Genomic DNA, 25,623 nt, shown 5'->3' with positions numbered 1-25,623 from the left:
ATTCTACTTACGAAAGAAAATGACAACAGCTAAGGGAGGGCAGCGCTTTGTTTTAATAAGTGTAACTGTGAACGGAAGTAACGCCGGGTTGAAAGTAGATAACAAAACGCTCTTTATGTTGATACAATAGAAATAACACCGCCCTAGCTACTACCGTCACAAGATATCTGGAGATATTCCTTCCCTAACATTAGACGTCATATGATGCTTAAGGGGCCCACTGATTAACAGTCCGCCGGACGGTATCGGCCTGTCAGTTGCAACAAAATGTTGACAGTTCCGAACAACTGACAGGCCGATACCGTCCGGCGGACTGTTAATCAGTGGGCCCCTTAGAGGTCTATAGATATAGAAAACCCGAAATGGATTACAATTGGTTGAGAAATGAAAACCCCGATTTAATACAACCATAATTAGATCACGGGAATCAGAAGCTCGAGAATAAAGAATTACTCATGCTTTAGACACATTCCAATACTACCTATATAAGAAACCACAAAGGAATATTAAAGCTAGAATAACAAAGACCTAGTAATCATAATGCGCAATTTAAAGTATGTCAATGCACTCATGCCTACATTTTAATGCTGAATCACAAATAGCTGAACAAATTATTTATGATTTAGTTAAACTAAGCAGTATTTACCACATAACGAACCTACTTAAGTATTCTAAACATATTTACCGCGATTAACATGTCAGCTAGGCATACCTAACTGCAGTGGCAGCATGTCTATTTATCAATAGGTTACTAGGTATATTTATTTACAATGTTAAGGTGCAACTAAACGGGTAATATTTTAAGAACAAATACGTGTGTAGCAAATATTGGCTACGATGGGGTTCTTGAACCACGACTGTTAACCGACCATATACATGTATCTTCACCAGGTAGCTTGATTCATTGCGCGATCCATTCGCGGCAATAAGTTTTTATGAATTTGAAGATGCAAGGATGAAGACTCTACCGACCGGCGTTGAAGGACGTAGAAGGTAGAAGTGACAAGTCGATATGGGCATAATGCCAAAACAATTGTTCAAAGTATATACATATAGTTACATACTAGTAAAATACCAATGGCCGCACTATTGGAGCTACCTAGACGTATCTATCGTTTTAACCTGCAATTGGAGCAAGTTTAATGTAGAGTACGATGGAGATCCACGGGCGTAGGTACAGTCAAGGAATTTAATTTCTAACTTACCTAGGTGGCTAAGGTTCACTATCGTACGGCAAACAGTCACTATAAGAGCAAGCTAGAGCACTACAATACTACATTGCTTTAACATGTCGCAATTTTCAAACCTAATGCATCTTTAGGGAGTATTACTGCTATGTTCTGCCGCCAGAGTGCAGCACTAGCTCCTCGAGTAAACCATAGAGTAACTTACACATACTCGAACTGTGCCTTAAAGTTTTCACAGACTATAAAATATGACATTGATGCATCAAGGCGGTTTGTTAAAAAGGGCCTACCGGGAAACGCGAAAATCGACATTTAGTTATCTGCCTCTTTATCGCTCGAATATGCAAGAGTGATAGAGAGGTTAGATAACGAAATTTCGATTTTCTTGTTTCGCGTTAGACCCCCAGATTGTCACCGATAGTGGTAGTGGCGATGGCGCCTCCTACGCAGAGTTTCGCGAAATATTCCCAATTGCGAATGTCTAACAACATTTCAACGAAATAGGTAGATAATTTAATTCCTTCACTGTACCTACCTATATTGAGCCCTAAATCGAACCAAAACCAAACTTAAAGTTATTACCTAGTGCACAATATTTCTTTCTGTCTATATTCGGGTCAGTTACAACAACCAAGCCTGCGTATAAAATACTCACGACATGACAACCATGACCGACGGCCACTGTCAAGAGTGAATGACGTAGCAGAAGTAGGAAGAAGATGTCAGACAGTATTTGAGTACTCAAAATATAATTTATTATAATTACATTGCCGCGTTCATATAACTCCTTACTTACACACAACAAGCGTACCTAACTAATCTATTCTTACTTATAATTACTGAAATAAGCTGCATGCGCGAGTATTTTAATTAAAAAGTTTTAAGTTGTGTGAACGACAGATTATCTTCGCTTTACGTTCTCATTTTGTTGAACAGAAAACTTTTTTTATTATACCTATCTATATCATAACCTACATGATCATAATGGCACAACAAACGAATGAGGATTATTGTTTCAATATTTCATAATACAGTGGAACCTCACTAACTCGTACCTCGATAAGGCGAAATCCTCGTTAGCACGAAATTAAATCCCTTCAGAGCCCAAAAGCTCCATCTCCCGTCTCTCGTCTTAATGAGGTTAAATATTTCGAGTTATGGAGGTTTTCAAGGGAAACGCCAAAAATTTCGAACTATAACTCTTTTTCGCGTTATAACTCGAAAAATGGAATTTGACCTCTACAACTCGAAAAAATAGTCATATTATTTTACCACCACTATAACTTGAAGTTAACTAACAAACTAACAAATCTCTGTAACTCGAAACAGACAATGAAAACTGTACTTTCTGCGTTTCTAGTTTTACCTCTGTAAATCGAAACCTCTTTAAGACGAACAAAAACCTATAAGAACCTCCCTAAGTCGATGCCCTCCATAAGACGAAACCTCGTTAACACGTAGTTTTTGTCGTTTTCCTTGAGATTCGTCGTGCTATCGAGGTTCCACTATACAAGTTTTTATTTAACTTGCAATCTGCGTAAGTATGTACCTATATGGTTTCCGATGAAGCTGAAAATACATACTATGTAAGTAGAGTGACAGTGCAATATTATGATACCATCGAGCTGATCTGATGATGGAGACAGGAGGAGGCCATAGGAACTCTCTGATAAAACAACACAGCTTAATTGTGTTTGTGTTTGGGGTTTTTAGAATTGTCTCGATAAGTATTGGTTGCCTGTGGAAAGAAAAGTACAGTCAGCTTGTACCAAAAATGAAGCTTTTGCCAATAACTTATTTATTTAGTTAAGGTATACATAATACGCAACGAAATAAGTTATCTTATCACTAAAAAATCTTTCCGTCATGCTTTGGAAACATTAGAACAAGCAGAGGAGATGCGAATTATAATTAGAAGCGACGGCCAGTTATTCTGAGATTGCGAACGGGCACGTGAGTCGTGATCTGACCTACGAGACGCATCTCTTTAAAACACAAACGCAATGACAGACAGACCCCTGAAATGACTACTACTAGAAGATGTCAGCGCGAAAGCATATCCTTCTAGTAAGTAACACATCTTATCGGTCGTGTTATTCGTGGTATCCAATTTTAAGAGTTTGGCTGAATGATTGAATGCTACATTGACTCATTCTGTCTGCGGCAAACGCGATCTTCTTCGCTAACGAACCAAGGTCACCTTCGCGATGTCCGTGGAATTACGCGACATACGCGACTAATATGAACGCTGAATATATTCCAAACAAGTAGATAGCGGGTTGTGTTGTATTCTGCAATGTTTGGTGTAATTGTTGCCATACGAATTGAATAAAAGGATTTTTCTATTTTCATTCTAGTCGAAACAAAATCAGCCACGGACCAATCAATACATTCCACGCATGCGTCACCCAAAGACTTCGCGATTTCAGCGCGTAGGCGTTTGACAAATTTCATCTTCAGTCTTAGTTTTTTTAAGATTTTTAATGCTAACTAAGCTCATAATTGGCATCAAATATTGCTACATTTTCTTCGGATAAGAGTAAAATAACAGGTACATACCGCAGCGATGATGACATCAGTTCAACCATGAAAGTGGTATTTTATCGCTCTGACAAGTTCGAATGCGAAAGCTTTAGCATGTTCGATTAGACACGTGCACGAAAGGGCACACACTAGTTATTAAAATGTATTTTTTTAGGATTATACGAGTGTTTTTTTTATTTACTATGTAGATATAAGCAAAATTAATATACCTATATAACTTTAGATTTACAATCCCTACTTTTAGTTTAGCATGAATGCTTTCTTTCCAATAAAATTAAATAAATAAAATTTACAGTACATATGATCCTCTTTTCCCGCACTAGTGCGTAAAATAGCACTTAAAACTTTGTACGATACATCTTGTGACATAGGCACGAAAAGTGCTATTTTACGCACTAGTGCGGGAAAATAGGACCATATGTACTGTAAATAGTTGTTTACGAAACAAGTAGGACCATATGTACTGTAAATAACTATTTCAACACGCTTGTTCGTAACGTGGAACTTATTAAACCGCTTTTAGGCTCATACTCGTATCCCTAGATATTACGCACGCGTGCTTTTTAATTATATTATCGCACTTGTGCGGTAACGTATGATAACCGATCGAGTTGAGATTGTAACTAATTGCTAATAATATATATGGAGAGGGAGCCTTCTTCAATTGGTCGAGTAGATTTTTTAACAAAGACTCGGGGCGCCGTGGCCCGTGCAGCCTGGCAGCCGGGCCGCCCGCGGCAGGGTCGACGGGGCGCCGGCATGGCAGGCAATATGACAGATTTTTGACATTTACTAGCTGTTTTAACTATTAAAATTGGATTAATATGTAAGTTTCGTTTTTTTCCTCGCAAGTGTGTTGAAAAACGTTGTATGAAACATGCATTGTGCAATGTGCATTGGCACAATATCGCCTCGTTTGTAATGACCAATGTAGCACACTCGTATCACAATGTAGTATAAAAATTCTTTTTTGTATGTACATGTAACTTATTTCAATATACCAATTAAAAGATTTACCTACAGTGGAACTGTGCTATTTAAGTGCCCATACAAAATGCAGTCCTCGAAAAGCCAAAGGAAATTTTAAAGTTTAAGTACCTACATATACGAGTATGCAATTAAATCCCGAAAGTAAATAATTAATGTGTGGAAAACGCGAAACTTTATAAAAAACGTAATAAATGTGTTTTTGGTATAAGGCGGCTCCCTCAAAACGCGAGTAAGACTCGCTCTCGGATAGTTCTCTATTTCGATTTCATTAATGTTCTATTGAATCAATCAATCCTGTTTTATGAGGATCGAATATGTAAATGGGAATATATTGGACGAAATGCATTAAAAAATGCACAAAGCTTCGTACTAAATAAATGGCGTACCCTGGCAATACAATTAAATTAATATTTTGTTCGCAAAATACTACTAAGTTATATACCTACGTATACCTTTGTATATATGTACTAAAGTTGTAAAATCTTTTTTATGGTCCGTACCTATTGCAAGTTGAAAGGCAAAACCGTAAATGAATATATTTTTATTTAAGTACTAGAGTGCTTCTCCTAAGTGCTTTACAGCCAAGGTTGATAGTCGTACTTTTATAAAATAGATTCCGTAAACACGGAAAAACTAATAAAAATGCGAAGAACACAGGCAAGGAGGCCGATTATGTTTTAAGAATTTTATAAGGGTCGTATCGTCAGATATCTCACGCGCACCAATAAGAGCGAGCGAAATGCCTTTAGAGACGATTTCTGATTGCATTTCGTGAGCACCAATCAGCGTTAACGGCTCACAGTGTTTGGTGCAGCGGCACACGTATATCAAAATAAGTAATATGTAATATGAATATGAAAACTATATCAAACTGTAAAATCAAAATCAGCCTAAAACTCAGTAATAGTTAAATAACTACCGGTATATGAACCTTGATTACCTTTTGTACAAAACAAAAGGTAATCACGGTTCATATCCCGGTCGATATAAGTCTAGTGGAAACCTTTTTTAATTTGGAATTTATTGCGTGAGACGGGATAATATAATAAACAATTGAATGAGTTTTCCAACGGCTGTAAAACCTGTAGGGCCAAGATGGTCGGCTCTTCATCATTTGCCACAAAACCTGTCACGTTCTAACAAATATGTAAGTGCGAGAGCGAAATAAAAATGCGACCATGATACCGCTTCACTGCTCGGAATAATATGTAAATAAGTATAGTGTATATAGCACTTAATAGCTATTAGTGATCTTACGCACTTGCAGATGAAGCCGAACAAGGGTAGATATTGTGTACAAGATTCCACATTAGCGTTCTATTCTTGTCTGAGAGCCCACCGCCAATTCTTACGATTAATGATAATAAATAATCTCAATTTAAATAGACACTGGCCATTTGGCTTGGTGTCGCGTACATACGATTGTTACGTATCCTCGCGTTACATGTACCGAGTAGGTAGAATGGCACGTGATTAGAAACTGACACGTTGCGTTCCAGTGTCTGTGGTAGGTACTATAAATAACGAACAATTTGATTGGGGCAACGACATCTATTAAAGCCGGCACTTACCTACAGTGGGACCTCATTTTATTTAACCTATAAGCTTCGCTAGCTGAGTACTTCCTTGTAAATATTACTTTCATAATAATTACTGACGTTATAAAAAAGTGATCTGTTACAAACCTCGATAAATTAAATTAATTTAATAACAATACAGTAATACTGTATTGTTATTAAATTAAGAAGGTTTTTTGGTAAGAAAACATACTGTAACAGTATGTTTTCTTACCAAAAAACCGGCCAAGTGCGAGTTGGACTCGCGTTCCAAGGGTTCCGTACATTAAGTCTGACTCACGCTTGACTGCACATTTCTAATACGTTTTCCTGTCATCTATAGGTAAAGAACTGTTTTGTGTATTTTTTTCAATATTTTAGACCCAGTAGTTTCGGAGATAAAAGGGGGGAAATGGTCATATTTTGGATATTTTCTTAAATAACTTCCAACCTAATTATATTAAAATTATAAAAAAAATATATTTGAAATTCGCAAAATATGCTCTTTTATTTGATATGTAACACGATACAGTTTGAAAAACTTTATTTTTTAACTTTCTAATTTACCCCCCAAAAGTGAAACCCATGTTTAAAATTCATTTGTTTACGTTACATGTCCGTCTTTGGGTCACTAATTTACATATGTGTACCAAATTTCAACTTAATTGGTTTAGTAGTTTCCGAGAAAATAGGCTGTGACAGACGGACGGACAGACAGACGCACGAGTGATCCTATAAGGGTTCCGTTTTTGCCTTTGGAGGTACGGAACCCTAAAAACTAATTTTGCTAGGTACTACATAAATATGTAATTTGTAAGTATCTACATTACCTACATACTACTACATACAACTCAGTTTTTTTTTTATCTACTTATTCGTTAAGTTAACGTTCGAGTTTCTCCTAACTTGTTATATACGTGTATCTTCTGTAAAACTTGAGCCTAGTTACTTAAATAATATGACAAAACCTACCATAAATGATTTGTCTAGTTGAAATTAGTCTACTTAGCTTCTTTTTAGGGTTCCGTACCCAAAGGGTAAAACGGGACCCTATTACTAAGACTCCGCTGTCCGTCCGTCCGTCTGTCACCAGGCTGTATCTCACGAACCGTGATAGCTAGACAGTTGAAATTTTCACAGATGATGTAATTTCTGTTGCCGCTATAACAACAAATACTAAAAAGTACGGAACCCTCGGTGGGCGAGTCCGACTCGCACTTGTCCGGTTTTTTACATTATTGTGGTAGTACTAAACCGAACTCTATAGAATTACGAGCATAGCAAGTCACCAATTAATCCTATCGTACTTAAGAGGAAAGTGGGCGACAGCTTCTCCTTTATTCGTATAGGTACTATTAACCCTACCTACCTATAGTCAAAATATCAACAGAAAAAAGTTTCCTTAGTATCTCAGACTATCGATGTCAGACATTGTCATGTCATGCCATAATTTTGAATGTTTTGAATACAATTAGCGGCAGATGGACTTTACTTGAATTGTATGGAAAAAATCTCCTATTTGCGTAAATTAACTACTATGTATTTACTTATACCGTTTTGTTTCCTGAAATATTTCCATACGGCAAAGTTAACGAAATTTAAATAAGTTTTTGGCAAAATTTAATTTTTGGTACAAGCTTTAATCGGTGACTGTACTTTTCTTTCCTCATCGAGATAATTCTACAAACCCCAAACACAATTAGGTAGGTGGCCAGAGGAACTCTGTGATGAAACAACGCAACCTTATTGTGTTTGGGGTTTGTAGAATTGTATCGATGAGTATTAGTTGCCTGTGGTAAGAAAAGTAAAGTCAGCGATAAAAGCTTGTACCAAAAATGAATTGTTTGCCAAAAACTTATTTAGATCATAATACCTAATATGGTGAAAAAAATTGTTATTATTTTTGCACCAAAGCTATTACCGTGAAAATTGCTAATAAAAATGCGTTATTTTATTTTTGATCGAACTCATCGATTATAGGTAAGTACGGTTTTTTTGTTAAAGTAAGTAAAATAATTCAATATCAATATATGATATCCACAATGCCCGGGACGCACGGCCGTTCTGTGCTTTAGCGAGCTGCATTCCGAGAAGGATTCAAATTTTTGTCAAAATCCAGTTTTGATGATGAAATTTATGAGGAATCAAGGAAAATAGGCAGTATTTTCATTATCTTCATTATCAAATCAAGGATTACTTACATTTAAAATAAGTCACATTTGATGAAGAGGAACTGCCGATGAAGACTAGAATGGGATTCCTCCGTGACAAGTAGTTATGCCTTGGGACTAATTGTAGGCTTTATGAAATGAACTATGGTTGTAAATAATTTAAATGGCATTACAAACTGTTTTGTGAAGTGTATACAAATAATAATACTTAAATATTGTTATTAAAGTGCATATAACGACATTTTAATCTACAATTAGGCAGTAAAAACTAAAAAATGAAAACGTACAAAATATTTAGGTATATAGACCAGCAGGCATTCTACATGACATGACATTAAAACTCTCCAAAGGGCTCTTCATGTTGGATCTATATCTCCACGCAAGCCTATTAAAAGACCGAGATTTATAGGCCCGTGAAAACCAAAATATTTTTATTAAAGTGCGTAACATAACGACATTTTGTTCTACAATTAGGTAGTAAAAACTAAAAAGTTAAAACGTACAAAATATGTTCTCCTAGGGCCAAAAAAAACACGTTTATGGGGGGGGGGGGGGGGGGCGACATATCCTAAGTTGCTACAAACAAATAATAATATATACCTACTTACTATTTTAAAAAGCTATTTTATTCGATGCCCATTCAAGTATGTACTAAGAAAACACATTTTCATAAAAGTCTTGCTGGAAAATGGTTTGTAATATTTAAATACTATTTATACCCTTAATTATTAAACACTTAACGATAAATTGTTGAAAGTTTTTATTAAATGTTTAATCTTTAATTATTTCAGCCTAAATTTTTGGTAATTGGTTTTATTACATATTACAAATTAGCTTTGAACTAAATTAAAATAAGTAGGGACTTACTAACTCCCAGTCATTTTTAGACCTGCTTAAAAATTTATAGGTAATCTATTATCTATAATAGAAAATTCTTTCTGGCCGACTCAGCCATTGCCTCTAAGTATCTTTGTCCTTGTCTTAAGCTAATAAATTTGCCCAATTCCCTTAAAAAAGAAATAATACCCGGGTAGTCAAATGTACTGCTACCCCTGTGACGTAGGCAAATCCCTCACCCCCCGAAACGTGTGACCTTGAATGCGAATAGAGGACACTGTTAATGAATTTAAACGCAACTTTCCCAAATTTTCGCTGATTGCCTGGTTTAATATTAAGTATATCTGAAGATCTTTTTATTGTTGTTAGTACCTATATAGTTACAAGGACTTTTTAATAAAGGTGAACTAAGACGAACGTATAATTAAGATATTTAAATGTATTTCCTAGCTATACATAAATTAATTTATTATGCTAAATTAGATTTAGCTTCTGATACTAATAAATTCAGACCACATAACATAGATAAACCTATATTTTTTTTACTTAATAAACGATCCTTAAAACGTAATATTCTTATTTAAATTACCTAATAATTATTCCTTAAAATCGGAATAGTTAATTCGAGCGTGTGTTTTAAAATAGGTAACAACTTTTAATTTACTTACAGACACCTCTGTAAGTTTCGCCATGTGCTAGACATTAGTTACCCATAGGAGTATAAATGTATGCAGTAAATTAAATAAAAGTACAACGAACACAGCTTCAATAAATGCATATACATATGATAGAGATGCAAAAAGAATAAAGCACTCACCGTTACATGCATTTCGATGTGGCTGTTCATGGTGAAGCATTGCTCGAAGCACCGTGATACGTATGAAGGACCGCGCCCTTTCATGTCACAAGCGAGACTGACTGGCGAAGCGCCGCCGGTTTCGAGGCTACGTTGAAACAAGAATCCCCTCTCTGAGGGCGTATTCTGAAACATAAATCATTACCAATTTACGTTCAATATTAACGTTTCACTTCTACACATATAATAGCGCTCTAGGGCAAAGCGAACCACTGAAAAAGATATCAAATTGGGTTAATAGTTTACATTTCTGAATACGCACCAGAGCTCGCTCTTATACCGCACATGCGCTAAAGAAGCCTCTTTCACTAGTTTCAGCACTGCCTGTACGGTGACCGAGTAATGAATGATCCCGACAGGTACTTACATGTTACAACCGCCTGGGTTATTTACGCCACTCGCAATTGTTTCAAGTCGCGGACAGGGGGCCGATTTTTGAATTCCGATCGTTCGATTTCGTCACTCGAAAATGTGTGGAAAACGGCGAAATGCTAATTCTTGAAATACGAGCGATAGAAATTGGGAATCTAGTGGTATTGAACACTCGTTTTCAATTCTATTAGTAGAATTTAAATGCCTAGTAGTGGAGATATTATTGAACGAAATACACGAATTCGAGCGGTCGAATTTCAAAAATCGGCCCCCAGCCAGGTGGTTCCCTGAAAGAATTCAATACCTACTTCAATTAGAAATTCTGAATCCTTCCCAAGTGACTCCTAACTCCACGTACTCATAGGATTACTTCTTCATTCCTCTTCGAGTTCAGTTTCAGTTTTTCATAACGCTCGAACACACTCAAATCTAACAAACTTTTACATTCATTACATTCTTAGATTTCATTCACAACACTTTTCACTCCCTTCTCACAACAAGCTTAGAAACACACAAGTTCACACTCCTCTTTCTTTCCTAATTCCTATTCTTATGTTTAATATAATTATATATTTTTTATCACTGGTAACTCGCGATGATCATGACCCCCGCGATACAGGCCATGCCTAGTGTTCACTGTAACGTGCCTGTTAAACTTTTATTGTCAATAAAAATATTGTTATTGTTATTATTGTTATTAACAAACTTTCATGCATAATTTGGTGGGTACTCACCGGCTGGCTTTAGCGAATGGTTAAAACTCGGGCTCTACATCTTCGTAAATTATCACGAACCTAGGTATATAAAGAGCATATAGGTACTTATAAGACAAATGACAATGCAAGCGTGTTTTACACGACTGCCTAATTAAAGGGTGTTTTGTAAAAATTAAATTCTTGGCAATCATACGGTCCGCCTGATGTAAAGCGGTCACCGCAGCCTATAAATATTATGCACAGCTAAAATGAGTAACAATAAGATACAATTTTTTAGAAATATGTAAGTTGAACTGCTTCGAAAATCCATTTTTGTGATGTAAAGATATTATATGAGACTCGTATCATGGTCTTGAGTTTTGACATGTCAATGGTCAACCGCATGATTGCTTTATTAAATTATTGATCGTACTTAGTTAGAAGCTGCAAATGTTGCGTGTTAGAGCAGGCGTGGCTCACTCCGCGATTTCGTCGCTTTGCTACAGTTAGCTAAAAGTACATCCGTTCGGCCCCAATTTTGGGGTTTGCCATAAGCCGCGCGTGGCGCTGTCGCCACCTAGCGGCCATATCTGTGCTGATCGTAACAGGCGCGTTTTGTTAGAGAGTGAGTCTTCTGTACTTAGTACTATTATTTATTATGTGGTTAGAGTTTTTTTCTGGAATGCGAACTGGGGGGCGATTTTTGAAATTCGATCGCTCGATTTCGTCACTCGAAAATCGGTGGAAAACAGCGATATACTAATTTTTGAAATACCTACAAGCGATAGAAATTTGGAATCTAGTGGTATTAACCACTCGTTTTCAATTCTATTAGTAAAATTTAAAAGCATAACTAGTAGTGAAGAATTTATTGATTGAAATACACGAAATCGAGTGGTCGAAACTCAAAAATCGGCCCCTTGATCATATAATAATGATACCCAGGGTGCCTAGCCAACATGCCAATCGAACGAAACGCCAATGTCTCGGTCACACTAATATGGAAGAGTAATAGAGAGAGATGGCTACGCTATGCTACGGAGCGTAAACGATTGGTATGTTGGCTAAGCACACCGGTGACTTTCGTCTTAGCGCCAATGTTTTTGAACTCGTAGCACAACGTCGTAGCGCGTAGTACATTTTTCCCGCAATGTAGGTAAACTAGGTAACGAAATAACATGCATCGTAGAGACAAAACCGACATCTCCTGGAGGTCAAATAAAACATACATTTCAATACCAAAATGGTGTAAACTTTGTTATTATTCGTGCGTGCATTAAATTTATGTCGTACTTGTTCATACATACATCCTACATGTAAGTATTAGCGCCAGCAAAACACACGGGCGAAGGATAACAAAATTATATAATTGGCCTCCTGATTAGCGAGGAATGGGTTAAAACAGTGGTATGCTCCTGTTGTACAATAAAATCATTACCTACATACCCACAAGTAACAGTTTTTCCCAGTTGTCCACATTAATATTGTCCACAGGAGATAAATCTTTACAGTTTTGTGTATGTCTACAGGAAAGACGTGAACATAGTTTTGTGTTTGACCTCGGTACTTTAAACGTGTTCAGTATTGTGCATACAACAACTTCTATTTCAAGACCCCTACCCATCAGGGTATCGACTGTTACTTAATTTCCATACAATTTTTTTTATTTCAAGCCCTTACCCAGCTACCGACTGTCTTCCTTTAATGAAGATCGTATTTTGTAACATAAATACTTAATTTAATACATACATAGTTTTTAAAAACGCTATTAACAAAATGCGTGTATATAGGTTACCCAATACCCATAGACCAATTAATTGCCCATATCACCGTCCGCCGGCGTCATGAGAAGCTGAATTTATTCTGCGAAAAACTCAATTCATTTAATTTTTAAATATTATGTATATTAATAATGCTCAGGTATTATAGGACGACCAAACATTTTAATGGGAGCTGGTAATGTTTTTTTTTGCGTAGACGGAACACGTGCTTAGATTTCGGAGCACGGCCAGCACAGCCTGCTACGACGGCGTAGCGCGTAGCACGTTTTGCGAGCGCCAAATTTCTATGAAAATATTGATATTTGTAGGTATAATTATTATTTCTACGATGGGGTTAGCCGGTCAAATTCTTGTTGATTTTTTTTTTTAATTTTATGGCCTGGAATCTAGGCCTAGCAAAATCTCTTAGAACAAATCTAGAAACAGGGGAAATATATTCTGGCGCCATATATGCTAACCTTTAACAGTTGCCACCGACTTACCAGTAACAACACAAAAATACACGGACTCTGACCAGGCTAACTTTGCACAAACTTGGCAGTACCAAAGAAATGTAAGAATGCATACATATCCCTATAATAAAGGCCGGTAAAACAAAAATAAAAAAACTTAAACTTTTTATTATAAATAAAAAAAAATACAATTTTTACGGACAGACTTAGCCTAATCTACAATATAATAGATTGTTAGCTAAGTGAGAGCACATACGGACTGCAATTATTATAGTAAACACCCCTATAATGGACGTGGAACCGGTAATGGCACATAAACCCACAAATCCTATAAAATAAGTATCTAAAAGTAGTTTATAAACACTGGCTATATTTTATCATAAATAAAGAGTCTTAGAGCTGTTTCAGTTTGAATTTTTATTAAATTCGGTTATTTTTTAAGAAATTGACGGCAGCCCAAAAGTTCTCGTGTCACTGAAAAAAATTACCACTAAGAATTCTTAACAACTTCGCTAAAAGAGGTGAGTTCATTTATTAAATTTTAATTAATTTATACTTGATGTAAACGAGACTGTGTTTTGTTAATTGCATTTACCATGAGATTAAGGTATACAACACACTCTATGTTGTGACTCCACAGATGTAAAAAAAATACTGATATTTGGCCCAATCCCATTAGAGGAGCTGTAAAACTGCATACCTCCTATGATGGGACAATTTACGTAATGATGCTTGCCGTGCCATAATTTCATGTTTAAACAAGAAGTAAAATGAAGTTACGAAATATGTCAACCAGGACCTATGCATCTGATGATAATGCAATATTATGATAACATGGACCTGATCTGATGATGGAGACAGGAGATGGCCATGGGAACTCTGCGATAAACGCAAACTAATTGTGTTTGGGTATATTAGAATTTTTCGGTGGGTATTAGTTGGCTGTGGAAAGAAAAATACATTCAGCGATAAAAACTTATACCAAAAATTGATTTTTTTGCCAAAACTTATTCCGTATTTCAATATTTTATACTGATAGAGCAATGTCCATTATAGGGGGCCCATTACTGGATCCACGTCCATTACCGGGGTTCCATTACTGGAGCTTTGGTGTCCATGACTGGAGAAAAAAAGCATAGTTTTAATTTGTTTAGTATGTGGAAACTCATTGCAGTATCTTGGATACAACACGCCTGAAACATGAAAGAGGGATAGGACATTCATCTTTTAACACGCTAAGCGGTAGACCATTTACATAATTATATCAGGGAAATATATCACAAATACTCCAAATTTCCTCTTAAATGTCCCATGACTGGTGCTGTTACCTTATTTATTTATTTATTATGATTTATAGCGTGGTTCGACTCTACGAGTATCCCATAGTTGACGTTGCACTTGGCATGAAAACTGGTAGATAGTCCACTATAGCCGAAGTGCAATATTATTTATTAAACGCTTATCGAGCAATATTATATCTAACGCCCCTCACCGATTAACCCATTCATGGCCACGAACCGCTGAGCGTACACAATACGCCGGGCCACCATACAAACCGTTTTTAGCTAAAACGCATGACTCAGCTTATGGGTCTCGAGCCTGGCGCGCACGGTAAATAAATCGCCGCTTATGAAGCCGGCCAGTTGAACAGCATTATGCAACATTTTTACTAACCACCGTTTTTCTGTGCCTATCAAAAAAAAACTAATTACTTATTGCAGTTTGGTTAGGCGGGTTCAAATTCCGGTAATCCATAGCCATGGTCACAAAATACGAAATCACTAAACAGCACAGGAGGAGTATAAAGTCGCCCACGAATAAATCGTGACTAAATAATATTTCCCATGTTACTCCAAAATACATCTCTAATAGGGGGGATGGGATGAATCACTTCTTGAACTCTTGTGACAAATACCACATGAAAGATAATACCGCCGCCGCCGCTCGGATGCATTCCTTGTTTATTGTCCAAGTGTGTCCGATAAGCTTACACCTGGTCGGTCATTTATCTTTGTTTTGGTAAACGCCATTATATTAGTAACAATAGAGAACTTAAAATGTGTTATAGTACTTACTTTCTAATCTGCCGTAAAAACCACGATGTTTTAAAGAACTTGTAAATATTTGTCACAAACTATTTGTAATACAATACATATTAGTTAGTGATTACTGTATCAACGGCCTTGTTTTATATTGAAACTAAAAAAAATTAACCTTAACATCATTGTTAGTAGGTAATTGCCTAAGATACAATACAACGATCACCAAATATTATGACATAAAAGTACAGTGGGAGAAAATCCTAGTTGCCTTACCCCTCATACAAAACAAAATATTATTATACTACGGTTTGGTTCCTACAAAATGTGGCTTACCATCATCCAAACAGTAATCGGTTGTAAAATGGTACAATATCAAACAGCTTCAACATGAAATAAGCTTTAAAACCAGCCAATAAAGTTTATTTTAGCCTGCTACGGAAACATTAGTAGTTTTTACAAGTAGCGCCAGGCCACGGTGACCCATACCTTGAGCCATGTCAATAACTTCTGAAATATATATATTTTTTGTATTTTTTAAATATGGATTTTTCTGTTTGCTTGCATCGCATATGTATCTAGAATTTCAGTATATTTACTATATTGCACTGATAGTAAACCAAACATGAATATTCTAGACCCTGTTTTCATTAAAAAATACGTGTTTATAATTTTTTTACCTAATATACCTTATAGAAATGGTTGTTAGCTTATATGATACTTATGTTATTACATCAAATTACGTTTCGTTTAAGTTTAAATCAGAATTTATTCAAGACTCACATGTGAGTCACTGGCCCTGCGGAACTGTTTGAGCATGACCCATACGCTGAGTCGCTGGCCCTGAATGGGTTAACTTCAGTGTTAGATTGCTACATTTTTAGAAGTTTAATTACCCTACCCTCCCACCCCTAAAAACTAAGGGTTTCCACCCTTACTAGTTTTTAGGGTTCCGTACCCAAAGGGTAAAACGGGACCCTATTACTAAGACTCCGCTGTTCGTCCGTCCGTCCGTCCGTCTGTCTGTCACCAGACTGTATCTCACGAACCGTGATAGCTAGACAGTTGAAATTTTCACAGATGACGTATTTCTGTTGCCGCTATAACAACAAATACTAAAAACAGAATAAAATAAAGATTTAAGTGGGGCTCCCATACAACAAACGTGATTTTTGACCGAAGTTAAGCAACGTCGGGCGGGGCCAGTACTTGGAGGGGTGACCGTTTTTTTTTTTGCCGTTTTTTGCATTATGGTACGGAACCCTTCGTGCGCGAGTCCGACTCGCACTTGCCGGTTTTTTTTCTATGAATTGATAGCCGCGTTGTTACAGAAATAAATAATAAAGACTGTACACAATGAAACCCAGCCATGCTTGATCTGATATATCTTTTTACCGAATGCACATATTCAAGCAGTTCTTTTATTTTAATAATCTGTAATTATTGCAATTTATAACAAAAATTCAATCATATTAGGTATCAATGTATTAGCTTCTGTGTGTTTTCGCCGAATATATTCCATCATACTTACCTTAAATATTTTGTGTTTCAGTGTTTTTGATAATCTTCACTTGCTTCCTACTACAATGCCACAATTGTATTTATATTTGCATTAGCTGTTTTATGCTCATTAGAATGTCATCTTACCAAAAACATACTTTTTGAAACTCTTTTCTACTTGAGGTAGTCGGGAAAACTTTCTATTCCAAGTACAACTGAAAGTTGTTGGGAGGCATTTTTTTGTCAAATAGTCAATAGTCCAATTCCCCAAAGTTAAAGCACCTCAGAACCATCTCAATCTCAACACAATCAGAAAAATGTTAGGTATTGTGAAAGGAGAATGTAGGTAATAAGGTAAATTATTGTTTATAAAATTTTAAATAATAAATTATATTACGCAGTACACACAGTAGTCTGTCAACTGCAGTCAAGTCATTTCCGTCAGTAGAAAAAAGCAGCAAAATTAAAAAATGTAAGCGCGAAGAAGGGTTGACGACCCATAGACAATTTGAATTTCGCACCTTTTTCTACTGACTTTTCTGATCTGGTAGTGGCATCTTTTGACAACTTTAGGTATTTCGTTTAAACTATTCGGTTTGCTACTCGCTACGAGATGGCGCTGTACTCTCAAGTAACATCAGCCGTAAAATTGCATGGCGAATTTACTAACAATGAATTCATTCATTATTTCTCCATGCTTTACTCTAGAAGTCTGGCGACACAAGTAACAGACCTTGACAATAGGGTGGATTTCAAAATCCTGCGAAAACTTATGGTTCGGTCTTTATAAAAAAAACTAGTAGGTTGTGCGAGTTGCAACTTTTTTATATGTTTTTAAGAACTTTTATCTTCATGTTCCTTCAATTACCATCTCCAATAACTTAATAGTTTTTTTTATATAAAATGTTTTATGTGTCTAAAATCATCACCGTCTACCGGAAAAATCTGAACCTTATTGTTTGCAGTGAAAATTATAGCATACCTATCGTACGATTGCGATTTTTCTTTTACTTATATCTTTTCCATGTTGTTGTTTAACACATGGGAAAATATGCAATAATTCCTTCACCGAGAAAGTACATTTAAAAATATTTAAAATTTTGTCACGAATATTCGTCAACACCGTCATGGTAATGTCAATGTGAGCTTATCTCCGTGTATGAACAACGAAATACCGCTAAAGGTCCTTGCCCTATTTTTCACTTTAATATAGAATGCCAAAAATGATTTCACTATAAAGTCACATCATTGAATCGTGAGAAATATTACGAACAAATTTGTAAAACGTAGTTTGTCACAACAGAGCATCATCACCGTTATGCTTTGGTTTAAAAAAGTTACAAATGATATATTAGAAATAATTATTGAAATGAATGGCAAACTACATGAAGTTTATTGTGTAGCATAGACATTAACTACTATTATTCGTATTCTAGAAATAAAAACAAGAAACTCTCAAATCGTCAACACCATACCCATCATCACCGGGAAAAAATGACGACCGGTGATGATTTCATGTGTATGGTGATGACGGTTCTCAGAAACTTTTCTAGTTATTTTGCTATAATTCATTATGAAATGAAGCTGTATGTTTGAAAAACGTTCTCTATGTCTTCTAACACTATATAATGTCTACCTTATAAATGTAAAATAAATGTAGAAGAAGATATGACTATTTTTTTCACACTAGAGGATGGTTAGTTTTAAATAACATTTTGACTGAAGTAGGCAAAATTTAGGTCACTTAGAACTTAGAACATACAAATGTTTATTTTTTATTATCTAATAATGTAAATCGTGCAACTTAGAGTCTGTAATTGCATGTTAGTCGTGTTAAAACAAAGTATTTAAACAAGCGACATATATTAAGTTTTAAGCGACCATAGGCTACGGTACTGGCTCACTATCGTAATGGCCTTATATTTTTTGATAATATTATATTAATTGATGTATATAATTACAGCAATTAATAATTATACCATTGGATAGTCACCGGACCCAATACCTAACATTTTGTAACTTATGACATGCATTACAAGTAGGGGTCTTGCAACTTATAACACACTGATTATATATTAATGTTTAGCTATTAAACAATATATATATGGATTTAAATCATTATAGCTATTTTTAAAGTTAATTTATAAAACAACAAAAATACAAACTTATGCAATTAATCAAATTATCAAAAAAAAAGTAATATATCATAAAAATTAAGCTCACTGGTAAGCCAGCAATTTTATAATATGATATAAATACCAAATTATGCAGTAGATAAAAGAAGATGCGGGTTTAAACTGATAATAAGAGTACAATATTGTTAATATGATTTAACATTGAAAAAACCCAAAAAAATAAATGAATACATAAATTGCCTATTTCGGAATATAAATTATTTAAAATTATACAATAAAAATACTTGTTATATATTTATTTATATGAATAAAATGTATTTTTTATAATTTTCTAAAAATAATTTATGTAGCTAGTCTTATGTTCAAAAACATGTTATTTGTAATGTTTATTAAAGTTCTAAAGCCTTACAATTAAAAAAAGTTTTTGTTTTTTTAATACGTTTTTAATACATATATAAATTAGTTCCCAAATCGTCATTACCGTACATGCAGTGTCATTACCGTCTATAAAAGAGTCATTACCATACCATGATTGTCATCACCATCTTGCGTTTTTATTTTCCGAAAGCGATAACTTCAAATATAAGCCACAAATGATTGTATAAATACCATAAATATCCTCAATATACAGCCCCCTATTACTTTACCCAGCTAGAATCGTGTTAAATTAAACATTAAAAAAAAATATTTTTTTGTATGGTGAAATTTTTGGTGATGAAATCCACCCATATATCGTTGGTCAAGCAGATCTTGTCAGTAGAAAAAGGCGGTAAATTTGAAAAATGTAGGCGCGAAGGGATATCGTCTCATAGAAAATTTGAACATCGCGCCTTTTTCTACTGACAAGATTTGCTTGACCAAGTATAGGTATACAAACACGGCTAGGATAAGGAATTCCGTTTATATTGTATGCTTAATTAGAGAATCGCACATAGCCAAAATGAAAATTGTCGCTGAAGCAGATGTAAAAACTTGAAACTAAATAGAATAGGCATTGCATTAATATCCACTATGATAGACACGATAAACGATGTAAAGATTGTATATAGTGTTTACTGGTAAAGGTCAAATACAGTAATGTAATGAATGAAGCATTGCATAGATAGATACCTACGAACGGTGAACTCGTTTCAAAGATTTGCCTGCATCGACCGATATTTATATTCATAGTTGAAATTATCATAGACGAACTTCTCGAATATAATCTTTTCTTCGTTATTTCTTCTTTTATTAATAGATTCAAATGTAGTCTAAATATAGATGTACATAATAAGGCGTTAAGTAAACTACGATCATCCCACATAATTTCAACAATTATCAATGTGTGAATCAAAGTGGAAATGAGTCATAACATGTTGCTCGATACAAACATAAATAAAACAGGAGGACCAACATCATGAGTTTACAACCCTACACCATGTGATTTGTTTGGATCATTTGAAATAAAATATACAAGTAGGTAAAGAATAATCATCTTACCATTTCAAAAATAAAATTATAAAGTAGGTACATAAGTACAGTCAACTGTAAAAATATAGGTGCACAAATCATCTCAAAAATATGTCCCATAGCTCTTATGTCAGCGAATTAAGAACCATGGGACATATTTTTGAATAAGTTGGCTACACACATACTTTTACAGTTGACTGTAACGTATGACTACGCAATAAAATGTTAAGCACTATACTCTTAGGAAAACAACCAGTTTCTTTTAAATATCATATATAAACAACATTATGGGTTTTTATCTGTTTATTGATATAAAGTCAAAAGCAACCATTATTACAGCATACATCATACTATGTAACTACCTTTTTTTAAATATCCTAGAAAGAATATTTTTATATAAAGAATGTATAAACCATAATATATAATACTCCATATAGCTACTGCGTAAAAAGTATTAATGGTTATTAATAATATATGGTGTTAAACCTCATGCAAATTAACAAATATGTGTATATGTATAGTATATCTAAACGTAAAAATAACTCTACAAATGAATGTAAAGGTTAATAGAACAAGCATCTTGTAACAATTAAACAATATTTTTTATAGGCAATAAATTTTCTGTCTTTGGGAACACAATGTCTAACAAAAACCACTGCAAACCTACCCCTGACAGCAATATGTTCTGATTCAAGAGTAGGTATAACCGCTTCACCTACTCTGTGTCCTTTGTCATAGATGACGCGCAGGCGCAGCTGACAGGGAAAGTGACGAATCGAGTAGTAGGTATTATAAAGATCGGACACACAATAACATTTTATAATAATTAATAAGGTACCATTTAACGGAAGGTAGACTCCGAAACAGTACCTGACGATGTGAACGGGATAAACACTGACGACTCATCGCAGGTCAAATAATGAGTAGAGCCGGAGCAGCTAAAAACTTTCCGACCAGCGGGATACGGGGGTATACCACATCACTAGTTACGAGTCTTGTAACTAGTGTAACACTAGTTACGAGTCACATACACATTTTGACATAATGGTAACGATTGAGAGAGAATACCCTATTGTTAACATATGACAAAATGTGTATGTGTCTCTAACTAGTGTAAGGTGGTATACAGGGCTGGTCCGAAAGTTGTTAGCAGCTCCGGCTCTACTCATGCGATTACAATACAATATTATTTACACCATTGCGAGGGATATTTCAATGCTAATTATGGCTATGAAAATTATTTAAACTAATAATCTTTTAAAATCGAACATAAATCTACCCGCGATTAATTATTTGGAGGAACCAAAAATAACTGCTATTTCGCAAATATAACTGATAAATAAATTTATATAGCACATTTTTTTTAATATTATCTGCAATTTTTACTTTTGATGAAATTACTTATTGTTGACACCTGCATGAAGTCATATTTAATATTTACTCACTCAAAACGATTTAAACATAAAAACGGTCCAGATTCGCAATTAGCAGTAAGTACCTAAAAAAATAATTTTTTTTAAAGCAAATATTTATAAAATGATAGCACACATGGAGTCACAATTACTAACCATCAATCATAATGCCTGTTGGTTAGTCTTCGACACGTCAAATAAAAAAAAATATTGGAAAAAACCAAGTGTTCTCTAAAATTAAATCTACACCACCTCAACAAGTACTGAAAGATTCCTCGCAATGGTATAAATAATATTGCAATCGCATGAGTAGAGCCGGAGCGGCTAACATATTTGGACCAACTCTCGTAAATAATTTGTGACGCGAGAGGTTAGCAGGTCTTTATGTTACACATTGCATTTTCTTTATCAGGACAATATAGCAAGAGCAGTATTTTAGCAATACAATAGGTATTCATATGTAATTGGAACTTATGAGTAGGTTTTTTGGAACTACTGAAGGGTAGCCTTGTATTTATAGCCTTAAAGTTCAACTCTATTATTTTAATGTTCAGCAGCCACCAATCAATCTTATGGTTAATAATAATGGCAAGTACTTGAACATTTGCTAGAATTATGATTTAATTTGGGCTTAGATTATTAGGCACGTGAATCAAGCCGTCTGTAAATAGAGAATTGTTATTCCTGATTTGGCCATGGCTCTTTCTAACAACTTATGTATACAGTTACATAATTATATGTCCTTTTACAAAATTTTTTTTGTTCTTATAATGGCCTTAATGAAATATAACTTGAACAATTATAGCATTATATCAAGTTATGATTAACTACTTAACCCTAACACAATATTCCATATATACACAAACAGTTTTGTGTAACAATAATAATTAAAATGAGTTAATTGATTTACTACCTTATAGAGCTGACATAAAATGGAATGCGCCCATTATTTTATTTACCCCATCAATCACTTGCTGTTATATTTATTCCTTGGATGTGGCAGAATGTTATATTTGTAGGCAAGCTGGAGTTACTTTGGCTTACTTTTCCTTCAAGAACTGTTGATAAAGTGTTCAATAAAACTGCATTATATTGGACAACATTGTGGAAATTAAGAGTTCTAGAATGGCCACTGATGTGTATGAGCTCTAATAGTAATAATGTTTTACCCTACGCTGTAGGAGTGCATGATAAATAATCAAAGCAAACACTTTCAGCTTGTGTGGTATTTACTACAAACAAGCTGAAGCCGGCAGATTTTTATGTTTAGTTCTACTAAAATACAGTGTGCAACATTGTTATAAATCAAACCAATCTACATCTATGAAAATAAAATTTCCCACTAGCCAGCACAACTATTTAAAAATATAAATTTTTCCAGAATTTATACGTGAGAATATTCAATAGTGTCATTGTCTGATGCTCAACCCAGCTTATTCATTGCTCAATATGACAGCCAACCAGTCAAAGAATCAAAAGATTATTTGTACATCAAGATTTTTTTACCTCTTACATTACTTGGACTATTTGTTTAACTATTTATTGCAGATGTAAGTACACTTGTTTGGTATGCTGAGTTCAGTTATTCATAAGGATAGCATCACATGCAATTTTTTATCAAACTTTATTTTATTGCTAACATTGCAACTAAAAATCAGGTGCAAAAACCCTGTGCAATATAAACAACTCTGGTATAAATATACTACGAGGCCTACTTAAATATTGCTTATTACTCCAGAGGCAGAAATGCCATTTGTTTAATCTTTGTAGTAGGTACACTATATTCCGAGCTAGACAAATACAACAAAAAACAAGCTTTAAGATTATCCTTAGACAAAGAAATATTTAGTAAAGTGAATTAAATGTTCAAGAACACAATTCACCTTGATATAAGTAAAATCTATGTACATCCTTGAACAGGCAGATCAGACAATGGATGTAAAAGCTGAGCCATAAATTGAAATGCAAAATAGTGCACTGTTACATACATGTATTTAACCATTTTAGTGGCATGTGCTCTACAAACAAATCCATGTATTTCATTACTATCATTGCAATACATCTTTACAAGACAATGACATAATGAAATACATTACTTACACCATAATATTAAATATACTTTTTGTAATAGGTATTTAATGAATAAAAAATGAGAAATGAATTAGCAAGAGCACAAATTGCTTGCTGTGAGGTTTAGCAAGCACAGTGGTCCCGTTCGCGGTCACGGCTGTAGTCGTTGGCATTCAGCTTTATCTGGTCAGGGAACTCATTGTACAGCTCCGTCTCCGTCTCCTGGGCCAGGGCACGGCGGGCGATTTCCTGGAACGCTAGTTCAACATTCACAGCTTCTTTGGCACTCGTCTCATAAAATGGGATATCATTTTTGCTCTGACACCATTGTTGTGCGCGCTTAAGAGTCACAGCGCGATTTTCCAAATCAACCTTATTACCTAATATGAGGAAAGGAAAATTCTCTGGGTCACGCGGTGAAGCCTGTATCAGGAATTCATCTCGCCAGCTCTCTAAGGACTTAAATGTGTTGGGGGCAGTTACGTCAAAAACTAAGACGCAACAATCCGCCCCGCGATAAAACGCCACTCCCAATGATTGGAAACGCTCCTGCCCAGCAGTATCCCAAATCTGCATTGTAACGATTCTATCGTCGACGATTACCTCTTTCGTGAGAAAATCTGCTCCTATTGTTGCCTTGTACTGGTTAGAGAATTTCTTGTTCACGAACTGGTTCATTAGCGATGTTTTACCCACACCGCTATCGCCCAAGATGATTACTTTGAGGAGGACCTTTCTTCTAGAAGACATGTTTCTTAAAAGTGTACAATATCCCGGAAATCACAATTAAAACTCGCCCTTTGTCTTAACTTATTTATGACAAACGCAAAATTGTTAATGCGTCACCTGTTTCTGAGGACGAGTGCTGCCAATGAAAAAATGGATAACAAAAAAATAGTTAATTATTGTAGATAGACTAACAAAGTTATAATTATAAGCATAACGCATTAGAATTGTAGTGTAGTGTAGTGTGTACTGAGTAAAAGGATTCTATTTTAAGCCAATATTATTAAAGAAATGGATTTTACGTAACGTCTTACGAAACTGACTTTTGATTTTGACACTTTTAGTCAGACTAAAACTTCTAAACTTTAATGGCTACGGTTCTAACATTTTTATTGTTATGGAAATAATCTTGAAAAATTAATAAAATTCATTAATTTATATTGTTATAAAAACAAAATTAAATTGACATGTTTTTTGAGAATGTCATTATATTGGCTGTATGTCTAGGTTCTAGTGCCTGAGTTGGAATTGCTGATTTTCAACGACTAAAGTCATTACGAATGTCTCGGTACACTACTATCCAGTGGCGAGAAACTCTCTTACTACGAACAAACGTATAGCAAAGATATTTGTCATAATTAGTTCAGCGGCGTGGCATTGGCGGCAGCACTATTGAAATGCCAACTTGACATTATGCGTATACGAGCGGCAACCATTTTGAAATACAAAATTGACATAATTCGTGTGCAAATTTTGCAAAATAATAACAGTTTTCTAAAGTTGAGTTTGCTTCTCCTGAGTTTTGTGGTGATTTGAAACAGAAACCCGTACCTACTGTTGTAAAATAGTAC

The 25,623-nt window shown here is 34.9% G+C and overlaps 2 protein-coding genes across 2 annotated transcripts in view; both read right to left on the bottom strand.

The window, feature by feature from the left end:
- The window catches only part of LOC134804512 (b(0,+)-type amino acid transporter 1-like), a 45,963-nt gene extending 35,720 nt beyond the window's left edge, over positions 1-10,243 (bottom strand). Inside the window, exon 1 of the mRNA XM_063777596.1 lies at positions 10,103-10,243. Within this exon, the coding sequence (XP_063633666.1) occupies positions 10,103-10,142 (40 nt within the window). The 5' untranslated portion in view covers positions 10,143-10,243. The remainder of the gene's footprint in view (positions 1-10,102) is intronic.
- Positions 10,244-20,849: 10,606 nt separating this feature from the next.
- Positions 20,850-24,924, bottom strand: LOC134804517 (ras-related protein rab7). The gene has a single exon (XM_063777601.1). The coding sequence runs from the start codon at positions 24,794-24,796 to the stop codon at positions 24,170-24,172; it is 627 nt and encodes a 208-aa protein (XP_063633671.1). The 5' UTR covers positions 24,797-24,924; the 3' UTR covers positions 20,850-24,169.
- Between the last annotated feature and the right edge of the window lie 699 nt (positions 24,925-25,623).

This window comes from Cydia splendana, chromosome Z, assembly GCF_910591565.1.
Source record: "Cydia splendana chromosome Z, ilCydSple1.2, whole genome shotgun sequence".
Classification (NCBI taxonomy): Eukaryota; Metazoa; Arthropoda; class Insecta; order Lepidoptera; family Tortricidae; genus Cydia; species Cydia splendana.
Note: the sequence above shows the minus strand (reverse complement) of the source record. Positions and strands in the feature narration are given on the sequence as shown.

Coding starts and splice junctions, on each gene's coding strand:
- LOC134804517 (XM_063777601.1), bottom strand. CDS start 24,796: ATGTCTTCTAGAAGAAAGGTCCTCCTCAAAGTAATCATCTTGGGCGAT.